Source organism: Acomys minous (assembly GCF_964271855.1).
Source record: "Acomys minous genome assembly, chromosome: 3".
Classification (NCBI taxonomy): Eukaryota; Metazoa; Chordata; class Mammalia; order Rodentia; family Muridae; genus Acomys; species Acomys minous.
The window spans coordinates 18,624,871-18,650,707 of record NC_140485.1 but is presented as its reverse complement, the minus strand read 5'-3'; the positions used below and the strand labels follow the sequence as shown (position 1 = coordinate 18,650,707).

The 25,837-nt window shown below is 48.3% G+C and overlaps 3 protein-coding genes across 5 annotated transcripts in view; 2 read left to right on the top strand and 1 right to left on the bottom strand.

Annotated features, from left to right (window-relative positions):
• The window catches only part of PCED1A (PC-esterase domain containing 1A), an 8,117-nt gene extending 4,618 nt beyond the window's left edge, over positions 1–3,499 (bottom strand). Inside the window, exons 1-6 of one of the 3 annotated variants that reach the window (XM_084774240.1) lie at positions 3,193–3,499; positions 2,111–2,251; positions 1,518–1,597; positions 1,169–1,407; positions 928–1,078; positions 592–838 (exon numbers count right to left, since the gene is read on the bottom strand). In XM_084774240.1, coding sequence (XP_084630366.1) covers positions 592–838; positions 928–1,078; positions 1,169–1,407; positions 1,518–1,597; positions 2,111–2,234 — 841 coding nt within the window. In that variant the 5' untranslated portion in view covers positions 2,235–2,251; positions 3,193–3,499. Of the gene's footprint in view, positions 1–591; positions 839–927; positions 1,079–1,168; positions 1,408–1,517; positions 1,598–2,110; positions 2,252–2,553; positions 2,664–3,192 lie in introns of those variants that run through there. The other 2 variants (XM_084774241.1, XM_084774242.1) reach the window with 2 other exon arrangements.
• TMEM239 (transmembrane protein 239) overlaps positions 1–10,282 on the top strand; it is a gene marked incomplete at its 5' end in the record, with an annotated part of 23,608 nt that extends 13,326 nt beyond the window's left edge. The window contains one exon of the mRNA XM_084774256.1: positions 10,130–10,282. The remainder of the gene's footprint in view (positions 1–10,129) is intronic.
• On the top strand, positions 3,014–25,837 carry VPS16 (VPS16 core subunit of CORVET and HOPS complexes). The gene is made up of 24 exons (XM_084774216.1): positions 3,014–3,147; positions 17,822–17,910; positions 18,121–18,218; positions 18,303–18,431; positions 18,510–18,654; positions 18,773–18,888; positions 18,985–19,107; positions 19,249–19,304; positions 19,633–19,722; positions 19,817–19,911; positions 20,072–20,148; positions 20,504–20,635; positions 20,732–20,859; positions 20,982–21,017; positions 21,201–21,309; positions 21,464–21,598; positions 21,691–21,799; positions 21,905–22,002; positions 22,088–22,195; positions 22,474–22,551; positions 22,644–22,813; positions 22,896–22,992; positions 23,640–23,743; positions 23,857–25,837. Exons 1-24 carry the CDS (start codon positions 3,095–3,097, stop codon positions 23,999–24,001), a joined length of 2,520 nt encoding a protein of 839 aa, XP_084630342.1. The 5' UTR covers positions 3,014–3,094; the 3' UTR covers positions 24,002–25,837.

Genomic DNA, 25,837 nt, shown 5'->3' with positions numbered 1-25,837 from the left:
TACAATGGGCTGGGGTGGGGGGGGTGGGGGGGGTGGAGGGGGATGCACTAGGCTGGACCCAGTGAGCTGGGACCCAAAGGCGGAGCTAAGGAGGCTTAGGCTATACACCCTTGAGACTGACTTGCAAAGACACCGTAGGTTACATTATGCATCTGCTCAACAATCTGCTAGCTGACTGTATCTTTCACTTCGGCTGGTGAGCTGTCTCGCCCCTGTGACACTGCTTAGACCACTCTTCTTCCATCTCTGTCTTCCCTATATCTGGGACTACCTAGAATTATTCTCATTTCTTTTCCACTCATCTATGGATTAGAGTCTTTTGATCCTGCCTTTTACAATCAGCACTTGCACACGCCCATTCAGGCACGCAGAAGGAAGCACACAGCTGAAGAACTGCAAGTTGAATAGCACGTGACTCCTGTGATCTAACCATTGCCAGGAAGTGAGAAAGGAACACTCAGGAGCCACACTGTTCTTCAAGGGACGCCCCCTAACTTTCTTTAAGCACCTCTGTTTCATTCGGTTCTTTGTGCCTTGTGATTTGAGAGCCCTATCGGCACCACTACCCAACCACTCTGCAGCAGGGCTTACCTGGGAGGCGGCCATGTTTGGGGAGTTCCACACCCCAGGCATCAGCCACGTGGGTCAGAAGTAATTGTGAGAGATGGCGGTGTGCGTGCTGGTCCCAATGGACACCATCTCGGTGACGGTGATGTACAGCATGCCGGAAATGAAAGTGGAGATCTAGGACGTCGAAACAGTGGTTCCCAGCGAGTGTAGCACTGTAGAAGTTCCCCTCAACCACATCCTGTCGCAGAGAGACTGCCAGGGGCTGGAGCTAATTGAGAGAGCGGAGCTTCTAAGGTCTTCTATCGACTGACCAGCCACTCACTGTATCCCTTGTCCGCAAGGGCCCCAGTCACTCACCTCTGGCAGGAGGAAACCCCCAGTGACACGTTCCCCCAAAGGCATCGCCATGTTCCACACCAGCAGACAAGAGTCTGGCAAAACCTGGTCCATTCGTACAAACACTCGTTCCAAGTTCTCTCTGTAGCTCTCCATGGAGCAGCGGCCATATCTGTTGGGTGACACTCAGAGTGGGCAAGAGCACAGGAATGGCGCCATACCTCCACCTCCAACCAGCACCTTCCCTTTCCCGAGCCTGAACCTGGAGAGATCCCAGAGGCAGGAGTTGATGATCACTAGGTCAGGGGCAGGTCCATGTGACAGTTCCTCCAAGACGTCCTCAAGGTACTCGGAGTACACACGGGTGAGGAAGTAGAAGCGTACGAGGTGGTGGCCAGAGCCAGAGCAGAACTGGCGGACCTCTCGGTACTGTGTGCCGTTGTGCAGCTCGCCCAGCTGGCCCCCAGCTACCAGCTGATCCTGTTCAAAGCTCAGCTCCCCCTGCCCACCCGCCCCCCGGCCCAGGGTCAGAGCCATGCCAGGCAGGTGGCCCTTTTCAGGCCAAGGTCTGCACCCCCCCAACACTGGCATGGCTGCCAAGCTTCTCTCACCTTGGCTTTTAACTGGGAAGCTGTGAGCAGTGTGTCTTTCTGGAGCAGAAGCACCAGGTCCTTATACACAGCTCTTTGGACTGCGGGGAGACAGGGATGCTAAGGTTAAGGCAGGCCTCCCCCCCTCCCAGAGCCTCCCAAATGAAGGCCTTTGTTTCCCCAGGGCTTGGCTGTGCAGAAGCAGCTCTTTGGAGGTTTGACTTAGAGAAGACGAGGTTTCAAAGCCCTAGCCTTGTTCTTTCTAGCTACAATATCCCCCGCCTCCTCTAACTTATGTACAGTGATTCAAGACCAACTGGCAAAATGAAGTTGGTCCAATCGCCAGGGAAACACACAACATAACCCACGGCTCCTTTTAAGAAAATCTTGGAGGGCTACAAGAGATAAAGATGCTACAAGCATGGTTTAAAATAGTGCAGAAATGATATGCCAGGGTACCGTGTAAGGTATGTAGGTAGCTAAAACAAAGCAGTTCAGGGTTCTAAAACAGAGTTAAGAGATGGAAACGTCTGAAATGGAGATACGGCGTGCAGACATGAAGAAAAGGCTGCAGATACAGGGGTATGAAATGTCATCCTAAAGTGGTCACTCACTGGAGTCCCCCAAAATGACCACGAACTTGTTGTGTAGCAGCTGCTGGACTTCCGAGGCTTGGAAGTGGACCATGGTGCTTCGCAGCAAGTGGTGAGGCATCTCGTTTTCCAAACAGAAGACCATGCTGCCACTGACACCGGCTGCAGGGAGAGGCCACTAAGCTGATAGAGGGCAGGGGCTCAAGGTAGGCCGGTCTGTTCCAAGATGACAGAAGCGCGCCGGCCCCTCTCCCTGGCTGCTCTGAGTAATAGGGAGGAGTGGGGCAGCATGGCGAATCCCGTGATGGCACCAGCCTTCATCACACGCAGAGAGAAGGCGGAGGGTCGCTTGGGCTGTGGGCCTATACTACGGCGGCGCTTCGCGCGCACAGCGACTCCCTTGCTCCCTGCCACGTGTCAGCAGCGGCCCCGCGCGTGCGCACATGTCTGCTCGCGCCAGTTACCAAGTCTCAGGGTTCCAGGGATTCACCGGCCAGTAGGGAAGGCCCGGGAGCCTCGCGCCTGGTCTGCGGCGGGCTCCTGATCTAGAGAGTCATGTTCCCGCACCCCTGGAGGGCGGTAGGTTCTGCAAAGACCCTGCCACCGCAGGGCCCGGGTGCCCAGGTTAGCTGTCTGTTCGCTGCTCGACGCCCAGCCAACGCCTCCAGCATCTACGCTCCAGGAGCCGCTCATAGCTCCCACTTCCGGTCATCCATGTCCCGCCCTATGCGACCCCCCGCCCCCCCAAACGCCAGAGGAGTGAGAAAGGCGGCGAGGTTGGCCACCACCAGAGGACAAGAATCAGGGGTGGGCCCACCCGAGCGGACGCGAAGCCCGGGTAAAGGCCAGGGGCAGAAAGATAGCTCAGGGCTGTTTGCCCACAGTGCTAATGGCCGCTATGGCGGCCTCGCCACGTGACCCCGAAGGGCGGAAGCGGAAGTGCGGCCTGGAGCTTGCGCTAGGCGGGTGTTTTCACGGTGCCTCTAGCCACCAGCTGTACTAGACATGGACTGTTACACTGCGAACTGGAATCCACTCGGGGACTCTGCCTTTTACCGGTGAGCCGCCAGCCGCCCCGCCTTCTCGCCCACTGCCCAGCTTACCGTGTTTGTCCGCTGGTTTGACTCTCCCGGCGGAGCCAGCGGCGCTCGCCCCCCGTCACTACGGGTGCTGGCGTCCGCCCCTCCGGCGGCTCGCCCGAGCGTCTGCCACTTTACGCACGGTTGCCTGAGGGCAGCAATCCGGTCTTTCCTCTGCTCCAACTGAGGCAAGCTCGGAAGCTACCCCAAAACTGAGGTCTTTCGGCCTCCGGAAGGATGCTCAGATCACGTAGAGGGAGGCCGCCCGCGGCGACAGCGAGTGCCAGTCTCCTTCCGGAAACTGCTGCTGAAGTCAGACCACGGGGGCTTTCACGGGAGGGCGGGATCGCCACAGCGGGCGGGGTGACAGTACTGACCAAAGCTGAGAAAAAGGAGTAGATAAGCAATTCAGTTTGGGGACACCACCAATGGGGAGCCCTAGGCAGTAGCAACTCACCGGAGTTGGAGTGCCTTGAGCGGTGGGTCTTTCTCAAGGCTAAACTAGTAATGTGATTACGGTAATTAGCGTCTCTCTGGCTATCTTTGCTTTGTAAGATATAAACTCTTGTGGAACGTACATCAGTTGGTTAGCCTCTATTCATCTCTCACTCAGCAGTTTCTAATTTAACCTCAACCATCCTTCTCAAATCATGTTCCAGCCGTACAGAATTGCAGGACCTCGCCACACCATGCAATTTCATGGTTTTCCGTGTTTGCATGGTTCTACAGTTCCTTCTATGGCTATTGCTATTTAGTACCTCTTTATCACACTGAAGAATGTTACTCATCTTTCAGTACCAGTGGTAGAGTTTTATTATATGTGGCAGATGAGGGCAATATTTGTATGGATTTCTACTGCTAAGCTCCTTGAGGGCTAAGAATATCTCTTTATTTCCTGAGCATATTTAGACCACTGCTTGTTACCTAATAGTTGACCAGCCTGTGGTGGCCCATGCCTCTTAATTCCAGCACTCCAGAAGCAGAGGCAGGGGAGATTTCTTGAGATCCAGACCAGCCTGGTCTACATAGCCTGTTCAGGCCAGCCAGGGCTACATAGTAAAATCCCGGCTCAAAACAACAATAACAACAGAAACAAACAAAACCTAATAGTTGCCCGACAAAATTGTAAAGAATGTTTTTTTGATGCACCTTAAGATAACAAAGGCATTGCATTCATGTCCTATTTCAATAGACTTTACTTCTGCTAATAAAACTATGTACCATTCTCATAGTAAATATTTTAAATGGAGGTTTTTTTGTTTTTTGTTTGTTTTGGTTTTGGTTTTTCGAGACAGGGTTTCTCTGTGTAGCCTTGGCTGTCCTGGACTCGCTTTGTAGACCAGGCTGGCTTCGAACTCACAGCGATCCACCTGCCTCTGCCTCCCGAGTGCTGGGATTAAAGGCGTGCGCCACCACGCCCGGCTTAAATGGAGTTTTGTTATTTACAATGTGATGCATTTCCTAGCATAAAATGCCTTGTGGTAATTTTTAGAGATTTCTTGGATCTGTTTATTCGTAATTTCTCTCAGACACATAGACAATATGAGGCAGTTGAAAGGCTTAGTTTCAAGTAAGAATTGTTGTTAATTTCACTCATTGAAAATACTAGTGAGCAGAGTGTGGTGCCACACCTATAATCCCAGCACTTGGTGGGTGGAGGCAGGAGGATCAGGATTTCCAGGCCAGCCTGGGCTATATTCATATGTTGGAGGCCAGCCTGAGCAAAATAAAACTCTGTCTAAAAATGCATATTTAAAAAACTGTAAATAATAAAAATAAAATATTAATTATTATTTTTTAAAATACCTGTTGCCTACGCAGACTTTTAAAATCAGAGCATACAAGAAAATTACCTCATTATAACAGAGCTTCTATTTATTTTATGATGTCTTAGCTTCATGTATGTGTAAATAATGTTTCAGAAGATGTGAGTGTTGAGTGTGTCATGCTTACCTGTGTTGAAATCATAGAAATTGTAGAAGTGTTAAGCCTTGCTGGGACTTGTTAATTGATAGGACTTTCTTATATACCAGACACTGTGCTAAGTACTTATATATCGTTTCTTTCTTTCTTTCTTTCTTTCTTTCTTTCTTTCTTTCTTTCTTTCTTTCTTTTGGTTTTTTGAGACAGGGTTTCTCTGTGTAGCCTTGGCTGTCCTGAATTCACTTTGTAGACCAGGCTGGCCTCGAACTCACAGTGATCCTCCTGCCTCTGCCTCTGCCTCCCAAGTGCTGGGATTAAAGGCGTGCGCCGACACCGTCGCCGCCGACGCCACCACCACTCGGCTTATATATAGTTTCTTAAGCATCACCACCATATAGAATCAGGATTGTGATTCATTCTAACTTACTGATGAGGAAGCTGAGGGACAGAGAGGCTAGCCCGGCCTACAGAGTGAGTTCCAGAGCTACACAGAGAAACCCTGTCCTGAAAAGCTCTCCTAACACATCCAAAGGAAGTATGTGGTAGACTTTATGTGCCAAAACATAGAATTTTTTAGTGTGTGTGTGCCACAGCACATGTGTGAAGGTCAGAGGACAACTTGTAGGAGTCAGTTCTCTCCTTTCCACCATGGGGGTTCTGGGGATTGAACTCAGGTCATCAAGCTAGCAGCAAGTGCCTTTATAAAGCTGAGCCATCTTGGCCCAGTTTTTTTAATTGTATTTTTTATATGCATTGGTGTTTGTGTGTATGGTGTTTGTGTGTACATCTGTGTAAGGATGTTGGATCACTTAGAACTGAAGTTACAGACAGTTGCAAACTGCCATTGGGTACTGGGAATTGAACCTGGGTCCTTTGGAAGATCAGCTAGTATTCTTAACTAGCTGAGCTATCTCTCCAGCCCTGGCTCAATTTTTTTTCTTTTTAAACAGGAAAATGTAAACGCATTGTCTAGGTTATTCACCAGTGTGAAAATGTTTTAAGAGCAGATGTTTGGTTTCGTTCATGTGTTCATGTAGGACTCAATCTATGCTTCTAGTGGGTGAATGAGGGTGAGCAAGTGTGCACTTGGGTCCCATCTGTAGGGCAGAGGTCTTTGCATTGGAACTAGTGTTCTCAAGAACTTGCTGGGTTTGGAAAGGTAAATAAAGGAAAGGGTGACCATCTCTTGCCGGGCTCTAGAAATTTAGCCAATTTAATCCTAAAAGTGCAACTTTTTTTTTTTTTTTTTTTGAGACAGGGTTTCTCTGTGTAGCCTTGGCTGTCCTGGACTCACTTTGTAGACCAGGCTGGCCTCGAACTCACAGCGATCCGCCTGCCTCTGCCTCCACCACGCCCGACTCTAAAACTGCGCCTTGAGCTGATTCCATTCACTAGTTTGGCCCAGCCTTTGCCAGACTCAGTGTTGATGAGTAAGATAAACATAGTCTCGGCCTTTGCCAGTCATAGGGCTTCCAGCCAGCACATGAGACCGAGGATAAGGACTCAACCTCTGATCATAGCTACCGTGGGGAATACTGAACTTAGGCTGTGAGGAAGCAAGTAATCGAGGAACAAGTGAATTTGGCAGAGAAGAGGATGGGCTTGTGCGTGTGTGAGGTTTATGTCTATGTTTATGGTGTGTGTAGGTGCACATGGCTCTTGCAGAGGGAAGAGGGTTGGTGTTGTTCCTTAGGAACCCGTCACTCTGATTTTTAACGCAAGCTCTCTGGACCGAGGGCTTGCTGATTAGGCTGGGCAGTCCCCAGAGATCCACCTGTCTCCTCCTTCCCAGCACTGTACTCACCACGCCTGGCTTTCTATGTGGGTGCTGCAGAGCAAGTTCAAGGTCTATACTTTTGCAGAAAACACTTTAGTGAACGAGTCAGCATCTCCCCAGTCCTGTGGACTTAGTTTTGGACACTTTGTGTTCAAGGTGCCTTAGAAATAGTTTCCTTTTGTGAAAGTAGGAAGAGTGGTGACACATTTTTATACCTCTGAATTTATTATTTTTTTAAAGGTCTGTTTATTTGTTATGCATATAGTATTTGCCTGCATGTGTGGCTGCATGCTGTGGTTGCTGGGAATTGAACTCAGGACCTCTGGAAGAGCAGGTGGCGCTCTTCACCTCTGAGACATCTCTCCAGCCCTCTGAATTTATTCTTATAAGGGCTTCTTTTTTCTTTGTTTCTTTCTTGTCTTACCTCTCTTTTTTCTTTCTTTTCTCTTCACTTTTTTTGATACTGGGTAGTCCCATTGTTAAAAGAGGAGATAATTTTAGTCTTGTTGCGTTGTGAATAAACATGAATATTTATAAAAACATCATTGAGTATATATACCAAATTGTGTCTGTCATCTTAACTATTTTTTTTTTTTTTGCATTTTGCCCTGTTTTTAAAGAAAACATCATTACTTATTTTTATGTTCATGAGTGTTTTGTCTGCTGGTATTCCTGTGTACCTTATGTGTGCATTGCCCACAGAGGCCAGAAAAGATAATAGGACCCTTGGAACTGAATTTACAGACATTTGTAAGGCAACATGTGGGTGCTGGGAATTGAACCTGGCTATTCTGGAAAAACAGCCAGTGTTCTTAACTGCTGAGCTGGCTTCCCAGCCCTCCTTGTTTTTTTTTTGTTTGTTTTGTTTTGTTTTTTTTTTAGACAGGATTTAATGTAGCCCAGGGTGACCTTCTGGCCTTCCTGCCTCCACCTGTGAAATGTTAGGGATAGAGGCATGTGCCACTGTGCCTAGTTAATCTAGTACTGGGGGTTGAACTCAGGGCTTCTTGCATGTTAGACAAGCATTCTGACACATGAGCTGCTTTCCCAGCCCTTTATCTTAACTTGAACTAGTGTTCAATAGTGTTGAGTGTATTTACTGTGGTGTACAGCCAATTAAATTTGTTTTCATCAGAACTGAAATTCTGTACCCAATAATAGCAACTCCTCATTAAGTATTCTTCTTTCTCTGGATTTGACTATGCTAGGTAATTTGTGCAAATGAAATCTATTGTTTGTTTTTTGTGACTGGATTATCTAGCTTAATATAGTATCCCCAAGGTTAATGTTATAGTGTACATCATAATTTATTTATTTATTTATTTTGGTTTTAAGACAGGGTTTATCTGTGTAGCCTTGGCTGTCCTGGACTCGCTATGTAGTCTAGGCTGTCCTCGAACTCAGAGCAATCCACCTGCCTCTGCCTCCCGAGTGCTGGCATTAAAGGGGTGCACCACCACGCCCGGCAATTTCTTTAGTTTTTAAGGATAGAGTTTGTTGTATATACACACTGCACTTCCCTTATCCAGTCTATCAGCAGGTGACATGGGGTGCAGGTGAGCAGAAGGCAGCCTCTTGGAAGAGCCTAGGCTCAGCTTTCATGAGGACAGGCTATGCTCCCAGGAGTGAAGGCTGGCTACGTTTTTCTTCTCTGTACCCAGGTCCCAGAAATACCAGTCTTGTCAGCAGCAGTCAGTGGGCCCTGGATTCCAATGCCAGGCAGCCATTAGACATAGCAGTGCTGCTCTCAGCCTTGGCTCTGGAGAATAGTGCTCCCATAATCTTGAATGTACAAATATCTCTTTAAAAGGGCTGGTAGAGTACATGCTTAGTATGTGGGAGGACACACAAGAAATGAACGAACAAAACCCTCTTTCAGATTCTGTTTCTGTTTCAGTTCTTCTGGGTGTATATCCAGAAATAGAGTTACTGGATTGTCTGGCAATTCTGTTTACATTTTTAGAGCTGCCATACTGTCTTCCACAGCAGCCGCCGCACCATTTTACAAATTAGCCACAGTTCTCAAGAGTCCTTGAGTAGTGTTTATCTTTGAGTTAGCTGGAGGCAGGGGTTTTGGAAGTGATAGTGGGCCTCGTTAGGGCCTACAGATTGTTGGATTGTTCTAGACGTGATGTACTCCTTCCTAAGCTTCCCTGCCCTGGCTTGCTGCACACAGGGCTCTTACACCATGGTGGACAGTACTTCCCCAGAAGTTTACCTGTGTAGCCACAGAGATTTCTTATTGATTATTGCAGGGGCTGGAGTGGAGGCTACCAGAAGTACTAGGTTTCATGGTTCCCCAGATTAGAATCTAGGATCTGTTTATTGCTGCCCAGGAGATTGCCATTTTTGGGATGTGGAATAGAAAAAAATAATATAACTAGCCTTCTACATTGAGGGATGGCCTGTCCTCATGGAAGCTCTACTCTTAGGCTTTCCTGAGACTTTCCCCTCCGTGCTGCCCATCTCTACCCACCCAAGAGGCGCAGCATGTGCTGTCCCCAAGAACACTGTCTACCGCGTAGGCTTTGGGGGTGATCCATCCGTTGTTGCTTTTCTCTCCCCTACCTTCCTCCTGCATGCCCTTTACTTCCTTTATGCCTGGCGTTTCCTCCTTCTCTCCTGGTCTGTGTTGCTGGTGAGCCCCTGGACCACAGTCCTCAGTGGTTGTTTGGAAGCTTTGGCTCAATGGCCTCCTGTCCATCCCAGCAAAGGAACGTAAGTGAGCACTTGACTTCCCAGTTTCAGCAGTTTGTCCTCACGTGATTATGTCCCTCTTAGTGCCTCCCTGCCTGTCCCACCCAACTCCAGTGCATGTCTAGAAGTACTCTACCTCGTATTGTATTGAATCCAGACAGCTCTGAAACCCTCTCAAGCATGTAGAACTCTCTTTACAGATGGGTTTTTCTCCATTTAGCTAGGACAGTCACTTCATTTTTGCTCTTCTCTTTTGTCTAACAACCTTACTCTTGTCCTGTGTTACACCTGGTTGATATAGAACCATCTGTACCTGTGCCGAGGCTGCAGAGTGCTGTTGTGAAGGTTATGCAGTGGGCAGATTGGGAGGACTGCAGACCCATGCTCCCAATTTTATGTGGACTCCTATGATCTTATTTAGTTGGATACATCCAATATTACTGATAAAGGCTCAGCGTGTAAAAGGTCACATGAAACAATTGTGAATGATTCAAATACTTCAGAAATATGAAAATCAAAGTCTTCTCACACCTTCCCCCCATATTTTCATCTTGTGCTTTCCAGAGAACTGAAGTTCATTGCATAGAAGGACCTAGATGTCACTCTCAACCCACTGAAGAAATAATTCCCTTGTATAACCATGTCCCTGTTCCTTGCCTTCTGTGCACCATATGCCAGCCCCATACCCTTCATTAAAAAATCAAAATTTGAAAGAGAGGAAGATGTGTGTCCTGGTGTGTCCATATATACACATACATAGTACATACAAGTCTAGAGAAATTGTGGAAAGTGACACCAGTCGCATTTTCATCATCAGTCATAAGGTCACGGTTGATGATATCTACAGCTTTCGTGTGCACCTGCACACCCCCTGTAGCTGTAACTGTGCTTGCCTTTAGCCAGCACAGCCTTTGCCATTGTTTTCTTCCCCAGTAGTGACCGAGCCTTCATTTCTCAGTCATGCTGCTGTGTTTGGTTCCTGGAGGTTTTTATTGACCATTCCTGTTGGACATAAAAACACAAGATGCCATGAAGGAGTCCCTGGATTTTAGGCATAGTCCTTGACAACATAGTTTCCTGTTTAAGCAGAATAACCCACTTTAATCAGTAAATTAAGCCCACTTTTTATGCCTGTTGACGGAATAGCTCAAGGTGGCAATTCAGTAATTCAGTAACTGTTGTCGAATCTCCTGGTGGAAGTATCTGCTCCTTGAAGACAGCTCTGAAAGCCAACAGACCACATTTCCAGGACGAGAAGCTACTACTAATAAGGAGACACTCTCACTTCTACCCTGACCCGGGTCTCGTGTATTCTGTGGAGGAAGCCATGCCTTGTAATAGTCTCTGATCAAAGCAGAAGGCAGAACCCCATTCTTTTAAGGTAGTTTGACTTCCAGTTTGTGCTGTAACTTTATCATGTTAGCTAGGTGCTGTGGTTTGGATTTGAAATATTCTTCATAAACTGTGTATGTTATGGGGGCTTGGTTGCTAGCTAGGCTTGCGGGGGAGTAGATCATGGCGGCTCTGACCAGCATAGTGGGAAGCTTGGCAGCTGGCATGCAGTCATTTAGCTACGAGTTCACCTTACAATCCACAAGTTAGAGGCAGAGAGAGCAAGACTGGGCCTGATACGGACTTTTGAAACCTCAATGCCCACCCCCTCAGTGATCTATCTCCTGCAACAAGGCCACTCTTTACAGTCCATCCCAAACAGTTCCACTAACCAGGGACCAAACATTCAAATATGTTCTCATTCGGACCATCACAGATTGTGTGAGCCAAAGCAAGTCTGTCTTCCTTTAATCTATTTCTCTCAGGTGTTTATCACAGCCGCTAACAGGCTGACACATTCAGTTGCTTCTTATGTGTGTGGAATATATGGCAAGACCAACTGGATTGTGGTCCAGAGCTGACGACGACGTCGTCGTTGTCGTCTCCTCCTCCTCCTCCTCCTCCTCCTCCTCCTCCTCTTCCTCCTCCTTCCCCTCCTCCCCCTCCTTTTATTATGTATACAATATTCTGCCTGCACACCAGAAGAGAGCACTAGATTTCATACTATATCTCATTTTAGATGGTTGTGAGCCACCATATGGTTGCTGGGAATTGAACTCATGACCTTTGGAAGAGCAGTCAGTGCTCTTAACCTCTAAACCATCTCTCCAGCCCCAGAGCTGACTTCTTAACACTGTGTTGTGATGTGAGCCTTTGATGAGATGCAGTACTGTGCAGAATGCTGCAATGGTGAATGAAGCATTCTAAGAGTCAAGAGACCCTGGGTGCTGGCAAATGCAGCATAGGCAAGAAAGATAAATCCACCCAGCATATTTATGTCTTCCAATAAGAACAATCTCTGCCTCTTCAAAGTCCAGTGTAATCTTGCAGGTTGGACCTTGAGAATGGTGCCATAGTGAGGACCTGTTTTAAACACTCAGCCTTGGACGGGGAAACTTCTGTCACATCTCCTGCAGCTCAGCTTTGGACAGGGAGACTTCCATTGCATCTCCTGCAGATGAGATTGTGATAGAGTTTTCAGGTTGAGGGTAGCTGGTACATGAGATGAAAGCTTCTCTCACCAGGAAGAAAGGCTCCAAAATTGTCAGTTTCATCTGGACTGGACCTAACTGCATACCCCTATTTAGGTTTCACAATCACTTTGTTTCCCAACCAGTACCCTAACTTCCACATGAGATATGCCGTGCTGGCATACTCAATTGTAATTTTTAAAACCCACAAAATTAAAGTTGTGCTGAATTTTAGCAAAGCAACCATGTAGCTACAAGAGATTATCTTAGACCTGTCCTAGAAGCTTCCTGTTCTTCAGGTCATGATTTAGGTAGCAGTCCAAGCAAGATATGAACATACAAGAGTGGAGATGTAGGGACAGGTGGGAGACCTGGAGCACAGCATCCGTAAGGCAAGCCACACCCAAAGGCTGGATGGATAGCATGTAAAGGGAGGTACTAGAAACATACTAGCATGCAGAGCATGGATGTAGCAGACATGTAGGTGTACAGACAAGTGGGTGGCCTGATGTGAGCAGAAAGCTTGGAGAGCAGTGTCTGCGGAGAGCCCCAAGAAGGTGACAAGGACCTAAGCAGGTCTTCCAGGTATGTGCACATGACTGGAGCTGAGCGCCACCACCGGGTAACCTCATACCCCGTGGCTGGCAGCAGGCTCTTGTCAAGTGTGCTGCTCTTCTGGTGTTCTGGTGCCTCCACTAGGAAAGCTTCACGTTGGGCCTCCTGAAAGAAAGGCTCGAAGGCCATCGTTGTAGAGCATGGGATTGGGGACTGAATAGCCGACAGTTTATAACTGGCATGCAGTGACTTTAGTAACAAGGTATAAGGTGTATAGATATTTAAATCCTTTCAAGCCCTATGTGACTTGGCATGGAGGAGAGAGAAGCAGGAGGCTAGCCTATCTATCATCAAAAGGGGAAGGGTGGCTGGAGAGCTGGCTCGGTGGTGAAGAGCACTGGCTGCTCTTCCAGAGGACCCAGGTTTGATTCCCAGCATCCAAATGGTGGCTAACAGCTGTTTGTAACTCCAGTTCCAGGGGCTCCAACACCCTTTTCTGGCCTCTGTAGGCAGACCAGAAGACACATATGTAACACACACACACACACACACACACACACACACACACACGTACTTTTTTTTAAAAAATTAAGTTTAAAAAGTATGTAAATAAATTAATAAGCAAGCTCATACAGTTTATGCTAAGTTATAGCTTGTTACGTAGCCAGATTTGTTAGAGGTTATTTTGTCAGGACCCATGATAAGTGTCCACGCAATATTCTCCAGAATATTATGCACATTGCAGTTTATTTAACTAGCCTAGTTTTTGTGGGCATTTAAAAAGTGTTTTCCAGGTTTGGGCTAAGTCCAAGGGTGTTGGATAAAGTGATTTTGTTCCTTCTATAAGAACTAAACAAGGAACCAGCAAGGTGACTCAGTGGGTAAAGGCACTTGCCACCAAGCCTGATGAATTGAATTCAATCCCCGGAACCCACATGATGGGGTAACACTCAGCTCCTGAGAGTTGTCCTCTCACTTCTGCATGGGTGCACACATGCACATACACACTCAAACGCAGCAACAACAACGAAACACCCGAGCTGGCCATAGTGGCACATGCCTTTAATTGCCTTTAATCCCAGCACTCAGGAGGCAGTAGTAGGCAGATCTCTGAAATTTTGAGGCCAGCCCAGTCTATGTAGTGAGTCTAGGATAGCCAAAGCTACACACAGAAACCCTGTTTTGAAAAACCAAAAAAAAAAAAAAAAAAAAAAAAAAAAAGAACAGCTGGACCAGGCTGGGGTGTAGCTCAGCGGTGAGCATGCCTGCCCAACATGCATGAAGCCCTGCTCTCACTTGGCAGCACTGCGTAGGCCGGGCGTGGTGCTGAGGGTCTGCATACCACCATCCAGGATACTCTACCAGTTGGAAATGCCATCATCATGTGCTCCTTTCCCAGGTCTTTTTCCTCTTGCGTTGATTTGTTTTTGTTTGTTTGTTGGTTTGTTTTAGGTTTTTGTTTTTGAGACAGGGTCTTACTGTGTAACCCTTGCCCTATGTAGACCAGGCCTTGAGTCTCAGCTGCCTGCCTCACTCTCAAGTCCTGTGATTAAAAGCATGTACCATGGTACCTCACTTTTTCTTTAGATTAATTTTGATTATTTCTAAAGAGTGTTAGCTATGGAGGGCTGTGCATGTGTGAGTACAGGCGTCCTCAGTGCAGAAGAGGGAGTACGGTCACTTGGAGCCAGAGCTCCAGGTCACAGTGAGCCGCATGGTGTGGGTGTTGGGAAGAGAACTCTGGTTCTTTGCATGAGAAGTACGAGCTCTTAACCATGGGCCTTCTCCCAGCCCGCATCTGCCTTCTCATTCCTGCCCCCAGACAGTAGGTTTAAAAAAAAAAAACAACATTTATTTTATCACATATGTGTAACACAAACTACGTACAGCAGGGAGAACCATGTGATAATCACGAGACTAATGAGTTCTATACATGCTCCATTCATAGTGGATTGGCCATCTGCATTAGTCCCATTTGAAGTGTCTTTCCTGTCTTGTTGGGTCTAAATTTTCAAATGAAATTCAATATCTATCCTAGCTCAACTCTAATAGCTTAACTTCTTTATCTTGATCCAAAATGATCTTATCCCCTAAACAACTAAACTTGGTTGTAAGACTATACTATCTTGTCTTCAATGCCCCTCAGAGACTTAAATTCCTGAGTGAACCAGCAGTGTGGGTTAGCAGCTTCCAAAATGTACAAATGTACAAATTGACTTAAGACGGTTTACTGCCTGACCCAATACACTTTAAAACGTTGGAGCCTCAACTCCAGCTTTCTGACCTCCTTATAGACATGGCTTCAAAAGTGGCAAACCAGCCACTGGGCAAAATGTCCTCATTCCTGCCAAAATCAGAACCTGCCTAAAAATGGGCAACTTAGATGCAGGCAGAGTCGACGGCCACACTCTGCCAAGTCAGGGTAAGCAAGTCCACAATAGTTCCTGCTCTGCAAACATGTCTGGCAGAGAGTAGTTTTAATTAACTTTAGTTTAGCTGGGCATGGTAGTGCACTCCTGTAATCCCAGCACTTGGGAGGCAGAGGCAGGCGGATCGCTGTGAGTTCGAGGCCAGCCTGGTCTACAAAGTGAGTCCAGGACAGCCAAGGATACACAGAGAAACCCTATCTTGAAAAACTAAAAACAAAACAAAACAAAAAATTAACTTTAGTTTATATAGTATGTTTTATATCTGATATATACACATGTATGTATGTGTGTATATATTCTTATATTTTTAGATGCTCTTAAATACCTCCAATTATTTTGCTTCCAAGAATCTCTTTTCCAATTGTGAACTTTAGACTCGATGTATACATTTCTGTAAAGAAAATACTGGGAAGGATTTTGTTAGAATTGTTGTGTATTTGTGGGTCATCTTACAATATTTAACCATGTCTTCTGTATTCGTGAGGAAAATTTGGTATTCTTAAATATCTTTAAAGTTATTTCTATCAAAACATATCATATTTTGTTTACTTTTAAATATTAATTTATTTTATTTAAGACAAGGTCTATTACTCTGGCTAATCTAGAACTCACTATATAAGCCAGGCTGGCCTCAAAACAGAGATCCTCCTGCCTCTCCCTCCTGGGTTCTAGGGATTAAAGGCCTGTGCCACCAGGCCTGGTATGGCTAGAAATCTTTTAAAAGTTAAAAACTTATAAACCAGGTGTGGTGGGTGTATGCTTTTATCCATTACTTGGCAAGTTAAGAAGCTGTACGTTCTAGGTTAGCCTAGGCTACATACCAAGAGCCAGGGCAGCCAGTAAGACCCTTTTTTTTCCCCCACCCTTTTTTTTCCCCGAAAAGTAAAAACAGAAACAAGTTGAAAGTGCTTGCTTAATCGTTTTCATTCTTCATTCATTCTCTCACCCTTCATCTCTTCCTCCTCTTCTTCCTCCTCCTCCTCCTCCTCCTCCTCCTCCTCACTCCAGCCCCCTCTGTACACCCCCAGCCTCCACTCCTTTCCTTTTCTTTTCACTCATATATGAGTCTTACTGTGGATGGAAAAATCTCCCACCATAGAACGTGGGCTGACATGTGTCGGTTGTCCTGCTGAGTTCTCTTACTGTCCTGTAGACTGCTTTGCTGAGTGTCTCTCATTTAAACTGAGATAAGATAAATATTTCAGAGTTCTTTGTAAGTTAGACTATTTCTGTAGACTTAGCCAGTTGGTCATTTAATCTGAACCTCCAAAATCTGAAACAACATTCTAGAAAAATAAGATTTCAAAGTATATTACTCAGGGTTTTCTCAAGAGGAACAGAATTTTTATAATAAATCCATATATAGATAGGTGGATAGACATAGAATAGAATATATAAGTATATTTATACCACTTGCTAAATATTTATTTTATATATATATATGGGATTTGTTAGAATGGCTTACAGGGTCAGCTTATCCACTAATGGCTGCCTACAAATGGAAGGTCCAAGAATCCAGTAGTGCTCAGTCCACAAGGCTGAGTGTCTCAGCTGGTCTACAGTACAAGCTGGAATCCCAAAGGAGTGGGCTCTAATGCCAGTGGAGGAATGGCTTTGCTAGTGAGAGCAAGAGCAGGCAGAGAGAGGGGGAGGGAGGGAGGGAGGGAGGGGGAGAGAGAGAGAGAGAGAGAGAGAGAGAGAGAGAGAGAGAGAGAGAGAGAGAGAGAGAGAGAGAGATATTAATTGATTCCTTTTTCCATGTCCTCTATATAGGATTCCAGCAGAAGGTATGGCTCAGATTAAAGATGTATCTTCCTACCTCAAAAGTCTGGATTAGAAGTGGGTCTTTCCACTTTGAAGGATTTAATTAAGAAAAATAAAACAAATCAAAAATAAAAGACTCTCACAGGTGTACCCAGCCATTTGGGTTTTAGTTAATTCCACATTTAGTCAGGTTGACAAGCAAGAGTAGCCATCACACAAAGCATTTCAGATTTTAAGTGGTGGGTGCACAGTTCTTAGTAACAGTTGTGTTCTTTCTCCAAAATATAAGCCTGGGGGTTTTATGCCAGGAGGAGGTAGACAGGTCTAATGCTGAAGTTCAAGCTTGGTCTGGAAGTTAACAATGTTGTCCAGGTTGAGCTTGAACTTGAAATAATACCTTTGTCATAGCCTTTCAAGTGCTAGGCTTTCAGAGCGTAGCTACCATGGCTGACTCAGGGTTTCTCTGTGTAGTAGTCCCAGGTAGCCTCTGTCTGTAGACCAGGCTGGCCTCGAACTCACATCAGTCTGCTTGCCTCTACCTCCTGAGTGCTGGGACTAAAGGGATGCACCACTACACCCAACTACCTTAAATTATTTCGACTACAGCCCCAAGAGGGGTGTCAAATGCAATGGTGAGCACGTCCCCAATTGTTAATTAGAAGACCACTGAGATACACAAAAGATAGCCTTTTTCTTTGTGTCTTCTTTCGGTGTTGTAGAGTAATATCCACTTTTCCTGTCCCTTTTGCCGTTCTCTACCAATACTGGACACTGGCCTTGAAAGCTACATCCTGCCTTGCCGTGTCCCAGGCCTATGTGATGTGGTCGGTGTCTAGTCATTCCCCTCTCTGCCTCTTGTGGGGGTTGGGGAGGACTCTCCCTGCTCCCTGCAGAGGACGCACGGTAGCTTCAGGCATTGCTCTGGGGCTTATCCTGTCCAGATACAGGATCATAAGGACGCTGACTTCGGTTTTCTCTGTGGCTAGGAAGCATGAACTGTACAGCATGGACTGGAACCTGCAGGAGGAACTCAAGGATTGCCTGGTGGCTGCTGCGCCCTATGGGGGTCCAATTGGTATGCTACCCCACTATTTCTACTACATACTGCAGGGTCCCAGAGGGTTGCTTTCAGGCTGTTCTCTGCCAATCCACCTTGCTAAAATGCTTTTAGTTTGAGTCCTCATGAGGCTCAGTTTTCATGGTTTGGGTGTAGAGAAATGATCCAGCAGGCCTGCCTCACATGGGGCCTGAGGATCTAGGACAGAAGTCTCTTTCCAAACTGCAGCTCTACTGAGGAACTGTTGGAGAAAAGAGAAAGCTGCCAGCATGCGGCCAGTACTGGAGATCTACTCTGCTTCTGGCATGCCACTGGCCAACTTAGTGGTAAGCATGGGGCGGGTACCCTCTGTGCGATGGGCAGGGCTGGCTGATTCCAAGGAAAGCTGTAGCAACCTCTCTCCTCTTCAGTGGAAGAGTGGGCCTGTGGTGGCCCTCGGCTGGTCGACTGAGGAGGAGCTGCTCTGTGTGCAAGAAGATGGCGTAGTGCTGGTTTATGGACTTCATGGAGACTTCCGGAGGCACTTCAGCATGGGCAATGTAGGGGCCGCAGGAGCCTGAGGCGGGAAGGTGGGCCTCATCACCTGTGGAGTTTTTAACCCATGGTCCCTTTGTTAGGAGGTACTTCAGAACCGTGTCCTGGATGCCCGCATCTTTCACACTGAGTTTGGTTCTGGGGTGGCCATCCTTACAGGGGCTTATCGCTTCACTCTGAGTGCCAATGTGGGTGACCTCAAGCTCCGTCGGATGCCAGAGGTGCCAGGTAAGCCCTGATACTTACGAGAGCCCTTCAGTACCACAGACGTGCCTCCAGACTGGGACCAGCAGAGACAGACAACCGTGGGCTCTGTCTTCCCAGGGTTTCCTCTTTCCCGTCACAGGTCTGCAGAGTGCACCTTCATGTTGGACCACCCTGTGCCACGACCGAGTAACGCACATTCTTCTGGCTGTAGGGCCTGATCTTTACCTTCTGGATCATGCCACTTGCTCTACAGTGGTGAGCACCTAAGTGGAAATGAAACGGAAGGGCTGGCCAACAGTGGGAAGGCACTGAGAAGTCAGTTCCTCTGTTTCCTCCTTGGCCCTGTTCCAGACACCTGCTGGCCTGGCCCCAGGAGTGAGCAGCTTCCTGCAGATGGCTGTGTCCTTCACGTATCGTTACCTGGCACTCTTCACAGATACAGGCTACATCTGGATGGGGACAGCATCACTGAAGGTGTGGTTCTGGAACAGCAAGGGATACTGTGCTATGTCCAAGGAAGATCTATTGTGGATAGGGTCATGGCTTTTCAACATCAGAATGACTGTTGAACAGCAGGATGCTGGGACAGGGCCGTGACATGCTGTGCCATTTCAGGAGAAGCTGTGTGAGTTCAACTGCAACATCCGGGCACCCCCGAAGCAGATGGTCTGGTGAGGACAGAGGCGTTCTTTAAGGGTGGGGTTAGGACATAGCCTCGCTTCCTGGGATAGCTTGAGTCATCTTGTCTTCTGGCCACACTAAGTGGAGCTCAGGCATTCTCTTTGCCAGCACGTAAAGGAAACCATTGTCTTCCGTGGGCCACTTGACTGGTGAGAGGGAGCAAACAGATAGGTCGGTATATAGCCAGAGAAATGGGCTCAGAGACACAGTGTGTTCAGGGCTGACCCCAGGGAAAGGGGTGAAAGCAGTGATGGAGAAGACATGGCTGTGGGTCAGATGTCTCCAGTGTCCCAGATGTGTATTTAATGTTGCCCGTAGGTGTAGCCGTCCTCGAAGCAAGGAAAGGGCTGTTGTGGTGGCCTGGGAGAGGCGGCTGATGGTGGTGGGCAATGCGCCTGAAAGCATTCAGTATCCTTGGAACTTCCTGTGTGGGCTGGGAGAGGGGAGGGAAATGGAGGTTGTGCTATCTTTGGATGCTCTTAGAAGCCTTGACTAAACTCAGGTTTGTGCTAGATGAGGACTCCTATTTAGTGCCTGAGCTTGATGGGGTCCGCATCTTCTCCCGCAGCACCCATGAATTCCTGCATGAAGTCCCAGGTGAGGCTCCTACCAGGGTCCAGTGTGACCCAGGGCAGGTGCTCCTGACCACAGACTACCATACTGTCCTGTGCCAGTGGCCCAGAGCAGGATCTGGGGATCAGGGGGAGGACTGAGAAGTTTCATGCTTCTTCTCACTGCTCAAACACTCCTCCTCTAGTGGCCAGTGAGGAGATCTTCAAAATTGCCTCCATGGCCCCTGGAGCACTGCTGTTGGAGGCCCAGAAGGAATATGAGGTTAGTTCTGGGCAACTTCTAAGACTCCTGAAATACGCTCTTCCTTCCTCTTTGACTACACTAACCCTTTGCCCCTGCCTGAGCACCGTGATAAGGCAGGTGCTACCTGACAAGGGTAGCTTGAGCTGGCCAAGGCTAGCACACGTGAACTGGCTAGGAAGAGCAAGGCCTCTCTATTCAAGTTGGTGCTTTCCAAGTCATTTCCATTTGAACTGTGTGGTCCCAAGAGGCTAGGGACCAGAGTGGGCATTCCCTGTGGTGCCCCACCTCTCCGTGTGGTGCTCCGCCTCTCCCTCTGGTGCTCTATCTCTGGGCTTCTCCCTGTGGTGCTCCATCTCTGGGCCTCTCCCCACAGAAAGAAAGTCAGAAAGCGGATGAGTACCTGCGGGAGATCCAGGAGCTGGGGCAGCTCATCCAGGCTGTGCAGCAGTGCATTGAGGCCGCAGGGCACGAGCACCAGCCGGACATGCAGAAGAGTCTGCTCAGGGTTGGCCTGGAGGGGGTTGGGGAGAGGGTGGGCTGGAAGTGGGGTGGGCTGGGCAGCAAGGGAACTTCTTTTCCATTGCCCTTTGGTTCTTTTCAGGCAGCTTCGTTTGGAAAGTGTTTCCTTGACAGATTTCCACCTGACAGTTTTGTACATATGTGTCAGGACCTTCGAGTGCTCAATGCTATTAGGGACTACCACATTGGGATCCCTCTGACCTATAGCCAGTATCCTATGTGTCGTGTGAGGGTGCTTATGGCTGGCAAGGCAGGGGAAGGGGCAGGAGATGTGGCCTGCAGGTCCCTGGCAAACAGGGCTATACCAACTGATCCTTAACCAAGGAAAACAGATACAAGCAGCTCACCATCCAGGTGCTGCTGGACAGGTACAGAAGCCCAGGGGCGCTATAGGAGGGCAAGGATGGGTCATATTACAGCCTTCTGTGGGGTCTTGTGGGTACTACTCCTCACTCAGCTCTTAGCACTGGGAGGCCTAAGACAGGTTGGGGCCATTCTGCCTACTCTACCTCACCTTGCCTCACCCCTTGTGTTCCTTACTCCCTTGTCAGGCTTGTGTTGCGGAGGCTTTACCCCCTGGCCATCCAGATATGCGAGTACCTGCGCCTTCCGGAAGTACAAGGTGTCAGCAGGATCCTAGCCCACTGGGCGTGCTACAAGGCAAGGGCATGGGATGTGAGGTAACCTCAGGCCCTGATACAACAGGGAATACAGAGCATGGAAGGAAAAGGTGGGCTTTGCTAGAGGTCCTGTGGGACTGGGCAGGTAAGGGATGGCATGCACACTTTTGTGACACCCACATACATACTTCCAGGTGCAGCAGAAAGATGTCTCAGATGAGGACGTAGCACGGGCTATTAATCAGAAGCTGGGTGACACGCCTGGTGTGTCATATTCTGACATCGCTGCACGGGCCTATGGCTGTGGCCGCACTGAACTGGCCATTAAGGTGTGGTTATGTTACCTCTCCCAGACACCCCAGTGTGCGTGTTCCAGGCCCTTACGCAAGTGCCTCTCTTTGCCTTCCGCCCCACCTCACAGTTGCTGGAGTATGAGCCACGGTCGGGGGAGCAGGTACCTCTTCTCCTAAAGATGAAGAGGAGCAAATTAGCACTGAGCAAGGCCATTGAGAGTGGGGACACTGACCTGGGTGAGCGGGGTGTGGGTGAGGGCCGGGGAGCACTAGGATCATGAGGTGAGTGAGCCCTGTGCTGTGCAGAGCTGAGCTGGAGGCCCCGCCTGCTTTACATCTCAGTGTTTACAGTGCTGCTGCACCTGAAGAATGAACTAAACCGAGGAGACTTTTTCATGACTCTCCGGAACCAGCCTATGGCCTTGAGTTTGTATCGACAGGTAGGTACGTGGGGAGGGGAGGGGAGGGCTGGAGCCTTCTGAGCCCTTGCGCTGACTTGCTGGCCAATCTCCTCCCATGACCCAGTTCTGTAAGCATCAGGAGCTGGACACCCTGAAGGACCTCTACAACCAGGACGACAACCACCAGGAGCTGGGCAGCTTCCACATCAGAGCCAGCTATGCCGCGGAGGAGGTCTGCGGGCCACCCGGAGGCGGGGCCTGTGAGCTAGTTGCTGTTTGGTTCTTTCACCAAAGACCTCTCCCTCTGCGTTTGCTTGCACCCTTTCTGGTCACAAGTGTTGAGGACTGAGAACATGGGGCTAGGATATGGCTGGAACTGGTGTCGAAGGAGCTAGCATCTCTAGAACAGCAAGAGGGTGCCCCTAGTGGATAAGGGTGACTCTGGGCACAAGGGTGGACAGAGGCAAGGCTAATTAATGTGTTGTGACCTCAGCATACCTTTGTCTGCAGCGTATTGAGGGGCGAGTAGCAGCTCTGCAGACAGCAGCTGATGCCTTCTACAAGGCCAAGAATGAATTTGCAGCAAAGGTTTGAGTGCCTTTTCTAAGAGCTTCCTGTCCTGCCTTCTTGCCCTTCCTTCCTTGGCCTTGATCCATAACCTGCCTCATTTGGGTCTCCAGGCCACAGAGGATCAAATGAGGCTCCTGCGGCTACAGCGACGTCTAGAAGATGAGCTGGGGGGCCAGTTCCTAGACCTGTCCCTACACGACACAGTCACCACTCTTATCCTCGGAGGCCACAACAAGCGTGCAGAGCAGCTGGCACGTGACTTTCGCATACCTGACAAGAGGTGGGTGAGGGTCCCAGCTATATGTAGTCCTAGGACCATGTGCCTTTCCTGCATACCTATGTTGATCCCAGCTTCCCCGCAGGCTCTGGTGGCTAAAGCTGGCTGCCCTGGCGGATTTGGAAGATTGGGAGGAGCTGGAAAAGTTTTCCAAGAGCAAGAAGTCACCGATTGGCTACCTGGTAAGGCAGGAGTCCTCCCTATGCCTCCCACTAGTGAGAAAGTCCTGGGAGGGGCTCAGGCAAGGGAGGTGGGGATGATGGCTCATTTGTGCACCCAGTCCACTGTCCTGTGTTCCTGGCTAGTACTTCTTGTGCCATGTGAATATGGGCAGACACATATACTGTGTGGGGGAACTCAGATGGACAGGCCCAAGCCTGCCTCCTACCTACTGGTGAGAGGAGTTGTTTTACCTTATAAAGACTATGGTGGGGGGTGGGGGGAGCACTGTGTGCCTGAGCGCAGAAGGGCCAGAGAGGTCCGTCTCTGAGGCAGTGGGAGATGTTAAAGGATGCTTCAGACTTATGGAGGGCAAGTTTCCTGATGGCAGCCTGAGAGAAGATACAAGACCTTAGAGGACAGGAGGCAGAAACACCGACTGTGGGGCGGGAGTGGGGTTGGTGGAGTAGAAGCATAACGATAATTCTCGAGTCTCTGATAGGTCCCGAGTTCTCTTGTTTCTGGTGTAAGAAGGTATGCTCCATATTGTTTTGCACAGATGGGAAGGGAACTAGATACACTGACTTGTACCTATGAGCAATGTGTCCGCTGGGCTTCTGCTCCTAAGAGAGGGAAAAGCACTAGTCTTTGTCTTCCCTGTCTTGCAAAGCCCTTTGTAGAGATCTGCATGAAACAACACAACAAATACGAGGCCAAGAAGTATGCTTCACGGGTGGGCCCTGAGCAGAAGGTCAAGGCTTTGCTTCTTGTTGGGTGAGTCTGATGAAGGCTGTGTGTGTGAGGTGGCGGAAGAGTGGGCGGAGAAGAGGCAAGGTTGGTGCCCTTAAACAGACCCAGCACCATCTCCCTTTCTGCTCAAACCACAGGGACGTGGCTCAGGCTGCAGATGTGGCCATTGAGCACCGGAATGAAACGGAACTGAGCCTAGTTCTGTCCCACTGCACTGGAGCTACAGACGGGGCCACAGCTGACAAGATTCAGCGGGCCAGAGCACAAGCCCAGAAGAAGTGAAATGCCTGTGCTTTAAGGGACTAGTTAAAACCCACAGATGTCCAGATGTAAATAAATTTGGAATACTAATTCAGAATGGCTGCTGTATGTTGTCTAGCCTGAGGCAGACCAGCTATCCACTGCAGCAGAACTCCACGTGCTTGGTTACATTGAGGTTGGGAATGGGAACGTATAAGAGAGATCTTTGCATTCACATAGTTGCCATAGTTACGCTCTCAGAAGCTGTCTCACGCCCTGGAGGAAGGTACGCATAGAATTCAAGCAGCTGTCCAGGAAGACCCATACTGAAAAGCCTTACATGCATGTGAGGAGTCCCACAAGAGCCGTACTAGACATTTGCTGTTATTTCATCCACTCCTCATGACACGCTGAGATCTGTGACATCTTTCTCTTTGTAGAAAAGGAAACTGAGGACCAGAGTATTGGTACCAGCAAAGATGCGGTAAAAGGAGGATTTGGGCTCAAGGTGGCTCAGCAGCTTAAGATTCTTGCCACCAAGCCAGGCAACTGGAGGCTGAACCCCTGTCCTCTGACCTTTACACCCTTGTCCTCTGACCTTTACACCCCTGTCCTCTGACCTTTACACCCCTGTCCTCTGACCTTTACCACATACAGACAGACACTGACTGGATGGGTGAATGAGGGAATTGAAGGAATGAAAGTAAGTAGAAATAGATGAGGATTCGAAACCTAGGTTGTCTCCAGGATAGAACTGAGTTAGGTCCTCTATCCTGGGAAACCTGACTGGAAGATGGATAGGAAGCTGGTGGCCATCCCATTGTCAGGATCGGAGGAAAGCCCTTTGAGAGCCCTGACTGTGGAGCAGCAAGTAAGAGCAGTCCTGGAGTGGTCTCTGTGCTTAGAAAAAAGGGATAAAGGATCATGTCAGTTCTAAGAGCTATGAACGAGAAGCCCTTAATCCTACCTCACTTAGTGAGTCCTTCGCCTCCAGTCATCAAGAGGGCTCTGACTTTCTGCCTTCTGTCGGCAGCCCCAGTGTTGCACTGTAGCGTTCCCACCGGTCAGTGAAGGCAAGTCTCTTCTTCATGCCCTCCCCACCTTGTTAGCAGGAAGAAACCAAAGTCTAAAGAAAAGGACCTCACTAGAGCTTCAGACATTTCCTTCTTTAACATTCCTAGTCCTAACTCAGTTTTTAAAAGGCAAGAGAAGCTAGGTACAGTGGCACACACCTGTAATCCCAGTACTTGGAAGGCTGGGGTAGAGAGATTGTTATGAGTTCAAGGCAAACGTGCTACGTAACATGCCCCTGTCTCAAAACAAACCAAAATGAATGTGGTGGCTCAAGGCTGAAATCCAGTAGTTAAGAGGCAGAGGTAGAAGAACTGCCACAAGCCTGGGCTGTAGAACAAATTCCAACCCAGCTAGGGCCATGTATCAAAACCCTGTCTCAAGAAAACAAGGCAAGAGGGCTGGAGAGACCGCTCAATGGTTGTGAGCACTGGCTGCTCTTCCAGAGGACTTGAGTTCAATTCCCAGCACCCACATGGCATCTCACACCTGTTGGTAACTCCACTACCAGGGGACCTGACAAAACACCAATGCACATAAAATAAAAATAAGTTAATTTAAAAAAACAGGTGTACGCCTGTAATCCCAGCACTCTGGAAAGCAGAGGCAGGCAAATCTCTGTGAGTTCAAGGCCAGCCTGGTCTATAAAGTGAGTCCAAAACAGAAACCCTGTCTCAAAATAAAAAAATAAAACAAAAAACCTGAGAGATTCTGGACTTGGTAAGGTACAGCTTCCTTTATTCCCATCTGACTTGTAAATGGGAGTTTGTGAACTCTTCCAAAAAAATAAATTTCATTGTAAAACAA

Excerpts from the sequence above, each read along its gene's own strand:
- VPS16 (XM_084774216.1), top strand. The coding sequence starts at position 3,095 with ATGGACTGTTACACTGCGAACTGGAATCCACTCGGGGACTCTGCCTTT. Across the intron at positions 21,310-21,463 it reads CCCACTGGGCGTGCTACAAG|GTGCAGCAGAAAGATGTCTC; the intron begins GCAAGGGCATGG and ends ACATACTTCCAG. Across the intron at positions 22,814-22,895 it reads TTTCGCATACCTGACAAGAG|GCTCTGGTGGCTAAAGCTGG; the intron begins GTGGGTGAGGGT and ends GCTTCCCCGCAG.